Source organism: Dipodomys spectabilis, unplaced genomic scaffold (assembly GCF_019054845.1).
Source record: "Dipodomys spectabilis isolate Male_0828 unplaced genomic scaffold, ASM1905484v1 ptg000158l, whole genome shotgun sequence".
NCBI classification, from domain to species: domain Eukaryota; kingdom Metazoa; phylum Chordata; class Mammalia; order Rodentia; family Heteromyidae; genus Dipodomys; species Dipodomys spectabilis.
Genome location: NW_024870835.1, coordinates 3,210,619 through 3,224,624, shown reverse-complemented (window position 1 = coordinate 3,224,624; position 14,006 = coordinate 3,210,619). Strand labels below are relative to the sequence as shown.

Here is a 14,006-nt window from a genome sequence, read left to right as displayed (position 1 = left end):
TATACTGATAATGTTATCAGTAGTATATATCTTACCCCATGTACTATTCTAACTTAGCCTGAGAGAAACAACAGATAACAGAGGCAAGGGGAGGAAAGTTTAGGACAGATCAAAGCATGTAAAACAAAACACCTGCTATTTCATGCTCAACATAAGAAAAGCAGCTTTCTGCCAGTAAGTTAATAGTTTCATTTACACATGGAAAAAGTCATTAATAAGCATGATATGACAATTTTGACCAGCACAAGCAACCAAATCTCAACAGCCCAAACTCCATTTCTCACTTCAACACATTCTTGTACAAGAATGAGGAAAGAAGTCACAGGAAAAAAGTTGATTTGAGATTTTTGTTTGTTTGTAAAACAGGGTATTCCTTCCATAATAATACAGACTGTCATTCAGCAATGGATATTTATGAAGAATTTTGGGTAAAAGTTAGATGACACGAGAGTTCTACGTGGACCTTGTTTTTAATATTCAAAGTGTCTTGTGTTTCTCAAAATGAATACAAACCTAGAATAATTAGAAAGTAGTCTCTCTCCAATACCATCTTTGAAAGGAAAAGAAGAAATGGAACCTAAAAATCTATCCACAAAATAAAAAGTTTCAGGGAACTAGATTTATACCTAGACATATTAAGAGGTAAGTAATTCCCCTTTACTTGACCACTGCTATTATTTTTTAAATTTTAGAAGGTTGCTAATATAAACTTTTTTTTCCTTTTGGTCAGTCATGGGGCTGGGCACTGACCCTTTTTCCCTCAAGGCTGGCACTCTACCACTTTGAGCCATAGTACCACTTCCAGTTTCCTGGTCATTAATTGGGCATGAGTCTCACAGACTTTCCTGCCTGGGCTTGCTTTGAACTGCAATTCTAACATCTCAGCCTCCTGAGTAGCTAGGATTACTGACATAAGCCACCAGCATCCAGCTAAACTTCACTTTTTAAAATCAATATGAATGCATAAAACATTTGGCCTGATACTTAAAAGAAACAAAAGAATTTAGTTTTGAGAAAGTTAAGTATTTTAAGTTAGAAAACATTTATTTAGCTGAGACAGATCAATCCTCAAACATGGATTAAATTTAACTAATCATCTTTATAAACAGCAATGAGTATGATTTTAAGAAATGTGACCTCAGAATCAGAAGTAAAAGTAGACTGTAATTTTCTTTAAAAAAATGATAGCCTGGCACTGGTGATTTATGCCTTTAATACTAACTAATCAAGAGGTTGAGACATAAGGATCACAGTTCAAAGTCAGCCCAGGAAGACAAATCCAAGAGACTCTTATTTCCAACTAATCCCCCCCACAAAAAAAAAAAAAAGAAAGCCGTAAGTAGGGGTGTATCTCAAGTGGTAGAGCACTAGCCTTGATTGGAAAAACCAAGTGAGAGTGCAAGGCCCTGAGTTCAAGCTCCTATACAGATGAACACACAACACACACACACACACACAAAATTGATTACAGTGCCCTGATTTCATCCAAAATGTCTTCCTGCTAAGTAATGTCAAATCCTAGTCTTATCTATCTTTCTAAAACTCCAGTAATAATAACCTTTTTGGGGCCTCAACCACTGCAAACTAGCCACACTTACATTAAAATGATTAAGTAATATATTATTTCTTAAAACAGGTCTTTGGATCCTTTATGTAATTTCAACTCTGCCCTAAAGTGAAGTAGAGCAGAAGATAAGACATAACTATCATTCTGTAACAATTTTTCTAATGACTTATCTGAAAAGAAAAAATCCTAGATGAATCCATAAAATGAATTCAATATTGCCTTGAAGTATAGAATTTTTTTCCCTTAAGTAGCATCTACCACATCTACCACCACTTAATTAACCCCTAGATCATGTTATTGCTGAATATTTGTCTGCTAGTAGAAGTGAATAATTACTCAACATTTTAAAAGTAAACACTGATCACCATTTATTACTAGCTATCTTTGCACAAGCACACTTGTGACTCACTATGTCTACATGCAAGAACACTCCACATTTCAAGACTTCACATTAAAAGTCAAATGCCAGGGTAAATAAAGACAAAGAATCACATCATTGTCCTTTCCACTTCTAAAAGACAAGCCCATGGAAGACAAGGACCTCCTCTTACTCTTATTTACATTATTTCCCCTAGTCTTCCTCTGTATTCTGCAAATTTAAAATCTGTTGTTCAAGCAAATTACCATGCCCAAAAAGTGAATTTTTAAACAAAAACTCTAAAACCAAAGAAGAAAACTAAGTAAAACAGACTATTTGAACAAAATTTAAATTTGTATATGAAAAAATAATTTCATAAATTAAGTCTGTAAGAATAAAATAGGGCATTTTCAAAGTAAGTTAATAAAAAAAACATCCTAGGAATAAGAAGAAAAGATGAACATCTCAACAGTTCCTTCATTAAGGATATAAAATATGTTAATTAAAGACAATCTAAGCTAACATACATGCTCTGCTCCTTACAGTCAGTGCTTTCAAAATTTTTAGATACACTGAAATTGTTAATTATAATTAAGGCATTAATGATATGGGTAACTACTATTGTGAATTAAATGCTTCACTTTTTGTTAATTAATTTTATTGCTAATTAATATTTCTTATCATTGTATAAGGGGGTTTCAATTTTTTAAGGAAAATAAAAAAATCTAAATCTAAGCTAGGCTGGAAATATAATTAAGCTGTAGAGTGTCGGCCTAGCATGCATGAAGCCCTGGGCTCAACTCCTCAGTACCACATAAAACAGAAAAATGTTGGAATTGGCGCTATGGCTCAAGTCGTAAAGTGCTAGCCTTGAGCGCAGAGAGGCTCAAGTCCAGAGCCCGGGTGCTGAGTTCAAGCCCCAGAACCAGGAAAAAAAAATCTAAGCTAGACATAGTGGTACACAGCCATAAGCCCAGCTACTTGAGATCTAAGGCAGATGGGGAAACAAACACAGGAGGATTGCAAGTTCAAGGACAGTCTAGGCAAAGTTAGAAAGACTCCAACTCAAAGAAAAGGAAAGGAGGTAGTAAAGAGGAAGAAAAAGGAGAGAGGGAAATAGCAAATAAATTAAATAAATAAATAAAATTGCAAATAAAAAGGCTAGGAGGCATAGCCCAAGTAGTAGAAAGTTTGAGGTGCTAGATTGAATCTCTAGTAAAGCACAAACAAGAAAAAGAAATCTAACAACTACAAACAACATAAAAACATAAAATGCTTCCCACTAGGAACTACAGAACTAAATAAAAATAACAAGGTAATTTTTATCAACTCTATATCAGACATAAAAAATTATCAAAATGGTCAAACTTAGGGTGGAGGTATGGTTCATAATAATTCAGCACTGCCAAGAATGCAAGAGACACTCTGAGTTCAAACCTCAGAACCCAAATAAACAAGCTAGTAAATAAAATAGACTAGGTTGGCAAAGATGTAGAGAAAAATAGTACTCATTCTCTGACAGAGTATGAACTGTCACAGCTACTTTGCAGAACAATCTGACACTGTCTACCACAAATGAAAATGCACATGCCTACAATGCAATGACTCAAATTCTAGACCTACGTCCAAACTCTTGTTCATTTGCTTGAGGTAACATGTACAAAATGCTCACTTCACAGAACAGAAAATAACCTACATGTTTCTTTTAAGAGGTGAAAGAAAAACATAGAACATGTTCTTATGAGAGAATTAACTGACTATACATAAAATATGGCTAGTTTCAAAATTATGTTGAATGGGAGAAAAGGAGCAAGATTATACAAAATTATTTATTAATGAAAATGTTCTGGAATAGTGGCAACTAAGTTAACATGCTAAATCCTTTTGTAGTGCACGAATTATCTCAATTGAAAAAAATTCACTCAGTATGAAACTTTTCCTGTTGGCTTTAAGAAGAAACTCTTTCTGTTGACTTTAAGATAGTATATACTGCCAGGGCCAGTGGCTCACGCCTGTAATCCTAACTACTCAGGAGGCTGAGATCTGTGGATCATGGTTCAATGCCAGCCCAAGCAGGAAACTCCGTGAGACTCTTATTTCCAATAAACCACTAGAAAACTGGAAGTGGTGCTGTGGCTCAAGCTGTAGAGCACTGGCCTTGAGCTGAAGAGCACAGGGAAAGCACCAAGGCCCAGAGTTCAAGCTCCACGACCAAAAAAAAAAAAAAAAAAGGAAAGATAGTATATACTATTTGTAAACAATATGAATATCCAAGCGTATATTTAATAAAAGAAAGAGGGGGGGGGAGAGGGGAGGAGGGGCGGAGGGAGGGAGGGAGGGAGAGAGAGGGGGAGGAAGGAAGGAAGGAAGGAAGAAAGAAAGAATCAAAGAAGGAAAGAATCAAAGAAAGGGTTAGGAAGCACTTGAAAATGTTAGCTATATCTTTAATACTTAAATCCCTAAAGTCAAAACAAGCAATCAAATATGCCAAAATACAAACATGTCTTAGTAGTGAGGAACTGAATGTTTTGTTGTATTATTCTTTGTGCTGTCCTGTCCTTTTTTTTTTTTTTAATTCTGAGTAATAAAGTAGTCATGAATTACAAAGTGCATAGAACAGGTACAATGCAAAAAAGCAACTGGCAAATAAATAAATAAATGAAAAGCTATGCAGCAGTATTAATCAAATGAATGCATATTAAAATAGGTGGGCTTTTTTAATGCAGCAGATTAGGAAAGGTTAAAAAAACAAAAACTATTCATTCCTAGTCCTGGCAACTATGCAGAGAAATGCACCATTTTTTTACCCCTGTGTAAGTATACCCTACAGAGTTTACACTTTGGGGAGGAAAATTTGATAATTCATACTAAAATATAAAATTGCATACTTTTTTTGATGTAACTATCACCCTTTTGGAAAATTAGCACAAGGAAATTCTTGGAAAAAGTCTTTAAAATGAATGCCAAGATGTCCGTTACAGCATTAGTCATAACAAATTAACATTGGGAATAATACAAAGACCCAAATGAATTGCATTGAGTCCATATTCATATAACACTATGAAACAGCATTGCAAAAAGGTAATATTACAAACACAAGGATAGAAATGTTATCTATAAAACTTGTAGGAAACTTCTTTCCCTCTATTTTTGTGGTTTGATTTTTCTATAATGCATATATATCTATTAACTAGAAAAAAAGATTATTTGCACTTTAAAAGATGAATATATGAAAGTTTTTTGAGGGTTGTTCTTTGGGGGTGAGGGTGCATGCATGCCTGTCTAGTACTAGGGCTTAACCTCAATGCTAGGGCCAGATTATTCTCCCTTAGTTGTTTTTTTGTTGTTGTTATTAGGGGGTGTTATTGGTGCTTGTTCTCAGGCTTGAACTCAGTACCAGGGCTCTATCCCTGAACACTTTTGCTCAAGGCTAGTGTTCTACTACAGGAGCCACAGTTCCACTTCTGGCTTTTTTTGGGGGGGTGGGGTAGTTATTTGGAGATAAGATTTTCCTGCTGTTGGTGGCTTTGAACCACGATCCTCAGATCTCAGCCTCCTGAGTAGCTAGGATTACAGACGTGAACCACTGGCATCGATTTTCCCTTAGCTTTTTCTGCTTAAGGCTGGTGCTCTACAACTTAAGCCACACTTCTGCTTCTGACTTTTTTGGTGATGAATTGGATATAAAGATATCTCAGATTTTTCTGCCCAGGGTGGCTTCGACCCAAGGTCTCAGTGCAAGGAGTGAGCCACCAGTGCCAAGCATATATGAGTTTTTCATGAAGATTACATTGTATTAACATCACAGGTAATTTCCCAATTTCTAAGGTATACCTTTTGAAGACTGCAACCATGAAGAAATAGAGAGAAAGAGAGAGAGAGAGAGAGAGAGAGGGAGAGAAAAGGAAAAAGAGAGGGAGGAGTAGTTGGGATCATCTGTAATAGTAACAAAATAAAAAAGAAAGAGGCCAAGTTGGGTTAAATGACAACACAATTGAGGGAAACTTCAAAACACCAAGAGAAAGAACAAAACCTCTTTAAGGCAAAATTATTAACCAATTGAGAACTCTGCCCTGCCTACCTTTCTGAGAGTTCTGGAGAGGCTAGCTCAAAATGATGATGAAAAAGACTTCTGCAAAATACAGACAACATACCATGGAGGCACATGGTATAAATGACATCAAATATGACTCAAATTTGGGTTAGCCTTCCTTGAAAAATGAATTTTGACAAGTGTTACACTGGAATATTAGGAAACAATTGCTCTTCCTTTTTTGGTTAAATGGGTATTTTTATTAGCAACAATAATTTTAGAAGAACTAATTTTAATGTATTTATCGGGCCATTTATCTGTGTAAAATTATACTTTCTGCCAGAAATTCTCAAGAATGTAGTCTGAGGATTTCAATATCCCTAAGACCTATTCAGGTAACTGACAAAATTTAAACTATTTTCTTAAGCTGAGCACCAGTGGCTCACACCTGTAATCTTAGCTAGTCAGGAGGCTGAGATCTGAGGATCCTGGTTTGACACCAGTCCTAGCAGGAAAGTCCATGAGATTCTTATCTCCAATTAATCACAGAAAAAAAACAGAAGTGGTACTGTGGCTCAAGTGGTATAGCACTAGCTTGAGCAAAAGAAGCTCAGTGCCCAGTCCCATAATTTAAGCCCCCGACCAGCAGAAAAAAAAAAAAACAAAAACAATCCCAAGACATGCCTTTGTCATTCTCATTTCTATTGAGGCCACAAGGCATGTGATAAGCCTGCAAGATTGAACACAGAAGTGGATATAAAGTCTATGAATCCAGGCATTAAAGAGATTTACAAAAATAAACAATGATATTTCTTTCATTTTTTTTGTTTTGGACAATAGTTTGTCACGAAAACAATGTAATTTTCACAGGCAATAGGTTAGTTTTCTCTTAAAACACATTATTTGTCTAAAATGTCTGTTTTCATTTTTAGTAGAGTAAAATTAATAGATATAACTTAAATAGATAAATTCTTTGAAGCCCTTATATGATTTGTAAGAGTGTAAGGAGACCTTCAGTCTCATGAGTTTGAAAATAAAGGATTTATATTTAATCTTTATAAAATTGCAGTTCTATTGTTAGTCCCATAACACAAATGAGGGAGAAAAATAACTTGCCCAGATCATTCCAGGAAATCCTTAAACTAGCCTTTGGATACAAGTCTGCAATTCCTGATCTTAACTCCTCTTCAATATTAAACAATGCCTAGCTAAAATGGTTAAAGATCACTCTTCATACAGTTACATGCTAATCTGTTTAAAAGGCAATATTCCATACTGATTCTTTTCTTTCAGTCTTCCAAAGTAATGTTGCTCATGATATACAGTATTAATTTTATTCTTTCAAATCAAACACTACAAAAATATAATCACATCCCACAACACCACAAGCACTCAATGAAGAAAACTATTGATGAGACTTTGGTGCCCATTCATCCAAAATTTTATTTATATACACATACACGCATGTATACTCTGTCTGTGTTGTGTGTGTGTATATGCATGCATGCTGGCCCCTAGGACTTCAACTCAGAGCGTGGGTGCTGTCCTTGAGCTTTTTTGCAAAAGGCTAACACTCTACTACTTGCGCCACAACTTCACTTCTGACTTTTTGGTGGTTAAATGGGGTAAGAGTTTCATGGACTTTCCTGCTAGGCTAAATTCAAATTGAAATCCTCAGATCTCAGCCTTCAGAATAAGAATGATTTACGGGCATTAGCCACAGTAATCATATGCTTTTTTATATACATATACAGCAGATACATATACTTTTTATCTGAATAGGCACATCTCTTAAATGGTCAGAGACTTGAAATAGCTTTTGGAAAACTCCTAGAAGTAAAATTACTAGAATAAAGGGTATAAACTTCAGCAATTCTAATAGGTTTTGCCAAATGTCCACCTAAATGTTCATGCCCAGTTTATAGTCTCACCAACAGCATGTAAAATACCTTCTAACATCTCAGCTTTTAAGTTCTTTGGAAAATTATATTTACGTTGCTCCAAAATGACAAGAATTAAAGTTTTCTCAGTAGTCATCTTAATTCGTCGTAATCAAACACAAATAACACTCATTTATATATTTTAATGACTTTATACCTTTCTTTTTAATTTATACCTCTTTATATCTCAAAAGAGGAAATACTTACAAAATTCTGAATAAGTACCTTGATTTTTTTTAAGTTGTCCAAATTCTCTCAGATGAAAATCACAGCTCTGGTTTTTCTCAATACACCTTTAAAGGTTTTTAAATTGTTTCATATCTGGTCAAGTTGAGATTTTTAAGAAGTTCATTTTTAATTTGTAATAAAAGTTTACAACTTGACTTTTTCAAAAGAGTCAACAAACTGCAAGCACCTGTTAATAAAGGTCATAAATTTTAAAAAAAGAAAAAGAAAAAGAAAATCACAGCTTTGCTGTGTGTAAAGCTAGCCCCAGATGTTTGAATCAAATAAGAGTTGTAATAATGGACTGGTTATATTTTATATTTTGAGTGGTCAAAGGACTAAAGGCTACAAATAAAAGCTACCAAATCATACCAAAATGACCAAATTAGCTTACATAAAATAGTAAGCAACAGATTTCATATCATAAATGTCAAATGAACATAATACAAAAGTAAACATGGATGTAATTGGAAAGAAAATTCTCTGAAATTGGCATCTTACTGAAATTGAAAACATTAATATTTAAAAACTATTTTGAATGTGACTATTCATTTTAGTCATGTCAAACATGCATAAATCTTTGGCACTAACAAATAAGATTATGGTCTTTTCTACTAAGTAGGTAGTTTAACAATGCATTACACTGAACTTGCCTCTTCTGTATTGGCTAATGGAATTCGAGGCTTCACTATTTCATTAAAATCTTATTCTATGAGAATCTCCTATACTTCTGTGCAACTGTAAAACCTCATTAATTCAGATCCAATTAACTCACTTCTGAAATGGTGTATGTTATTCTCCTCTGGTAACAAGTTGAAAATACTATAATTTCTTCCTCAACAAGTTTTCATAATATTATTGTGAAGTAAAGGAAATCAACCTGAAAATCAATTCACATTTCTAGACCACAAATTTATGAAACTAAAGATTCAGCCATCTTCATGGCTGAGCAATTCATGTTCAGCTAGGGTTTATCTCTGATTATCAGCTACTGTATATAGTGAAGATGATTAACTTGTCACTTTGCATAGCTCTTTACAGTATTCATAGCCCTTTATAGTTAGAGTATGAGTATTTCTTTTAAACATCTAAACTCAGACCTTTCTCAATTCATTTGTGTACTTTCTCCCATTTTCAATGAGCTGAATTTTATCCTATAACTTACAGATCTACAATTTAACAAAGCATAGCATCTTTTAAAAGGAGTAGAAGTAGCCACAGAAATACCTGGCATTCTTATTCCCCATTTATTCTTATCATTTGAAAAACTTTATAGCAAAAAAAAAAAAGTCTCAGGATTAAGTGACATGTTTGGTGTTACTTGAACTTACAGCTAACTACTCCCAATGAACAGAAAAACCTTCTCCTGCAATCTGAATCATGTGTAATTACAGTATGACAAGGTCTCTCCTGGGCAATATAAGCTGGCATTTTTCCCAGGACTTGTCACATCATGGGAACCACGCATACAAATAAAAATCCAAAAATAAACATTTTAAAACAATGGCTTATATACTTCATAAAGAAACTCTACCGTTGAGAATTTTAAAAATGTGGAGTCCAACACCAGACCTTTCTCACTAGACAGGTGTGAGGAGACCTCACTGTTACCAAGTGGCTTACCACACCTAGCAACATCTCCCAGGTGTGGGCTTTTGTGGGCAGCACCCTCATGTTCCCTCAGGCTGGACAGAAAATCATTACACATAGGAAATAAAGGGAAACATCACCACAAACACTCAGTGAATCAGAGAAGCAGAGTGTAAAAAAAACAGAAGAGGGTGATCATCTTTAATTTTATGTCAATTTGTTGATTGCCAGGATGCCCAAATAAAGTTACCTTAAGAACTACATCTTCTGCCAACTGAGTTAATCTTCCTAATACAATAAATATTGGGGTTTTTTTGTTAGGTATATTTCACCTTGAAATGAACAACAGCCAAGTAGCAGTAATACTGTGTATTAAGCACCTTAAAAGGTGGTTTCTTTTGTTTAAACTCCTCTGCAATGGCTCTACAGACACATGGAAAGAGAGAGATTCTGAGAAGCATCATATTCAACCTTCTGCAATGACAAAAACTTGACAATGCTCATCCTTACCACAGCTTTAAAGAAATATAAAGTATGATCTCTCTCTTTACCTTTTGATATAAAATGCTAACAAATAGTAAATGTTATTTCCTAAAGACCATGCATATTCTTAGTCCTGGATGCATTTATTAACCATTAATGAAGCCCATCAAAAATGCAACCATTCAAGTTTTCAAGAGAAGCTATAAACCAAGCCACTAAAAGCACAAAAATACAATCATCCTTCCCATTTCATAAACACTGGAAACAAAAATGAGCACCAACACAAACTCTGCCACCTCAAAAGCACGTAACACTTCTCCTTTCTTTATTCAGCCCTGAATGTTCAGTTATTTCCATGTAGCTCTAAGCAGAATGGATTTATTATGATGTTACCCTAAGAAACTGCAGGAGTTCTAGATGCCAATAAAGATTATGGATCAAATGGAAGATAACTACTAGCCATTGTGTCGACTTAGATAAATAAACCTGCACACAAACAAAGCACCTTATTGTATTTGTACTGTTACCTCCACTAATCCAACTAAAACAACCAAGGAGTAGCTTTCCAGAGGCTGAAGGGAATTGAAGCCAGGATTTCTAAAAAAAAAAAAAATAATAATAACCCTTCAAATTTATTTGGAAGTGACACCATTTTCTTTTCCCCAAAATTGTCCTGCTCTTTATGGAAAATGTTTGGGGCTGCAGAGGCTGACTCTGGCTTATGCAAACCAGACTCCAAGGCAAAGAACCAAGGTGAAGAGGCACTGAAAAAATAGACGACCCAGCTGACCCAGCTTCATGTCTCTGAAACTCAGCTTGAAACCTATAAAGGAACTCACTCCCTGAGGACCACATCCGACAGACACTTCAAACCATTGCTCAAAATTCAGGGGGCAGACAAGTGCCAAGGAGGGGCCAGGACAAAGAAGCCCCCCAACTAAGTAAAATCCCCACTGGGGGTAGTGTGTGGCAGTGGTTAAATGCCCCCCCCAAAAAAAGAAAATCTATAGCAACTGGCATCCAATGCCTCACACACAGACAGGAAGACAGAGACGACCCCAAATAGAATCGACTTCTAGTGACAGAACAATAACTACATGCAATGCATTCTTTGCTGGCAGCACAGGTAAATCTCTGTTTCTCTAGGAACGGAAGAAGAGAAAAAAAAAAAAGGGCTCGAACTGTTTATTCCCTCCTCCAGCCCCACACCCCAAACCTCCAACCCCAACAACTAATTGCGCCTTCCCCCACCGAACCCGCGGCTAACCCCAGAGGACCGCTGAGGGCTGGTTTGGGATGAGTAAACACCCGACACCTGACGTTCCTTTCTCTGCGGTGACTTTCACCGAGCTGAAGTGGCTCTCGCACGCGCGCGGGCAGGAGCCCAGACCTGGCCAGCGCGGCGCCGAGCACCGGGTCCCGAGGCTCCTCCAGCCGGTGATCACAGCACGGGGAGGAGGGGGAAGCAGGGCTGTAGGACCACCCGGGCCAAGGGGACGGTTGTCTGGCTAAGCAAAGACATTTTTTTTTTAATCAAATCTCTTTTGTATTCGAGCCCTACCTCTTTTTGGCCTTGGAAAGCTTTCGTGCAAGTGGAAGACGACTTTCTCCACAAAGTGCTGTATGTTACTGTGCTCCGGGCCGCGCACGAACACCATCCAGTCGTGGGTGAAGCCCTCCACGGTGGGTTTTTTCCTCACCTGGGCGCGGTGCCCCAGCTCCAGCTTCACCTGCACGGCACACTGCAGGCAGGGGGGAGGAGAGACGGCCGTGAACAACAGGAAGGCGATCGTTCCGTACTGAACATTGAGCCTGACATCTTTTTTTTCCTCCTTGAAACGTACATAAAAGGAAACGGCAGTGCCCTCGGCATCCACGTTTCACGCGCGTGGGCGCACACACCCCACACCCCCCAAAACCCTGGGCCGCACCGAGCCGGTCCCCAGGAGCCGAGGATCCGGCCGGCAGAACAGCCACGATTGTAACGGAATGCTACCCCCAGTCGGGAAGGGGATGGGGGTGGGGGGGTGAGAACACACTCAGCCGCGAGGAGCAACAACAAATCCATCGGCAACAAATTAGGAAACAATTAAGAGGCGAAGCCGGGCAGTTTCACGGCGTGGGAGGGGAGGTGGCTGGAAACACCGGGGCGGGGGCGGGGGGTTAGAGCGAGTCCCTTCCCCGAAAGTACCACGGCGACCGGCACACGCCGAGGAAGTCTTTGTGTACGTGTGTGTGTGTGTGTGAGCGTGCGTGGGGAGCGCTGTGCCAGGCGGAATGGAAACTACAGACAGCCGGTAATGATGGGCACAAACTCCCGTGCTCTTTCTTACCAGGGGGTTCATGCACAACAAAAATGGGACGTCGTCACACACACACAGGCACACGCCCGAAGGAAAACACGCCGAGGCATCCATAACTTAAAGCACCCGCGACCCCCTCCCCAGAGAAAAGCGCCCCCCATACACACACACACACTCCACGCGATGGGAGAAGCCGGGGAAACGGAACCCCCGCAACACACTTCCAAGAACCAAAGTGGTCCCAAAGTACCTCCTACCTCCCCCGCCCTCTCTCTCTCCCTCCCTCCACCCCCCCCCCCAAAAAAATGAAATTCAACGAAGCAGGGCGGCGGGCGGACAGCCGCCGAGCCTGGGCTGGGCGCACACCGGGCGCTGGGGTAAAGTTGCGTGCAGCCCCGCCGCTGTCAGCCCGCACATTCCGGCTCACACACACGCGCGCGCGCGCCGGGGAGAACGCACCATCGTAGCCTACGGCCGCGGAGCTTTGCGGAGGTGCGGCCGCCCAGGCTGCTCGCCGCGTCCCCGGACGGTGCCCGCAGCTCCCGGCAGCGACGGCGGCGGCGGCGGCGGCTGAAATATGGCTGAGTTATTATTCGCCTCCTTCCACCGTGTCTGAGTATGTGAGTGCGCGCGTGTGAGCGAGTGTGTGAGTGCGCTTCTTGTGATTGCAAAGAGGCGAGGAGGGAGGGAAGGAGGGAGGGAGGGAGGCGCGAGGGGGGGTGGAGGGACGAGCGTGTGTGTGTGTGTGTGTGTGTGTGTGTGTGTGCGCGCGCGCGCGCCCGCCAGGGGGGTGGGGAGGAGGGGAGTGGAGGCTGAGGGAGAGGCAGCAGCTCCCGGCTAGCCGTACCAACCTTTCTCTAATTGGAACCGCGGAGCGAGCCCAGGCGCTGGCGCTGTCTGGGCTGCGGCGGCGCAGGGCAAAGGAGGGAAAGAGCGGAGAGGAAGGGGGGGAGGTTCTTTTATTATTATTATTATTAATTATTATTATTGCATGTACTTACCGAGCTAGCCATGCCTGGGGGCCCGGAGAATTTTCTGGGGTGTTGTGTGGTACCCCCCCACACCCCTCCCCGTCCCGCTTCAGCTGTAATTCATGAAGAGGCAGCTATGAATGAGAGCGCGCCCAGAAGCGGAGGGTAGATGGCGGACATTCTCTGCCTTTTTCTCTCCCCCCACCCCGCCCCGTGCTCGCTCGCTCGCTCGCTTATTAAACTCAGCCCCAAAAGCAAAAGCAGCAGCAGCAGCAGCAGCAGCAGCAAGCTCCTGGGCCAGAGGATGATTCCCGAGCATGCGCTGTGGCGCCTGACACCCGGGCTCCCAGCCTCACGGGGCGGAGGGAGGGCGCGCGGGCGGGGCGGAGCGCGCGGGGAGGCCGTGCGAGCGAGCCAGGGGGAGCTCGAAAGAGCCAATCACCGGCCGCCTCCCGAAACCCCCGCGGCCCGCAGCGCCACACTGGAACGCCTCGCTTAAAGTAACAGGTTCCTGATGGGGAGGTGGGGGGGTAGGG

General features: G+C 40.3%; 1 protein-coding gene across 1 annotated transcript in view; it reads right to left on the bottom strand.

The window, feature by feature from the left end:
* Mllt3 (MLLT3 super elongation complex subunit) overlaps window positions 1-13,762 on the bottom strand; it is a 273,357-nt gene extending 259,595 nt beyond the window's left edge. The window contains exons 1-2 of the mRNA XM_042692938.1: window positions 13,501-13,762; window positions 11,758-11,938 (exon numbers count right to left, since the gene is read on the bottom strand). Of these exons, the coding sequence (XP_042548872.1) occupies window positions 11,758-11,938; window positions 13,501-13,512 (193 nt within the window). The 5' untranslated portion in view covers window positions 13,513-13,762. The remainder of the gene's footprint in view (window positions 1-11,757; window positions 11,939-13,500) is intronic.
* Between the last annotated feature and the right edge of the window lie 244 nt (window positions 13,763-14,006).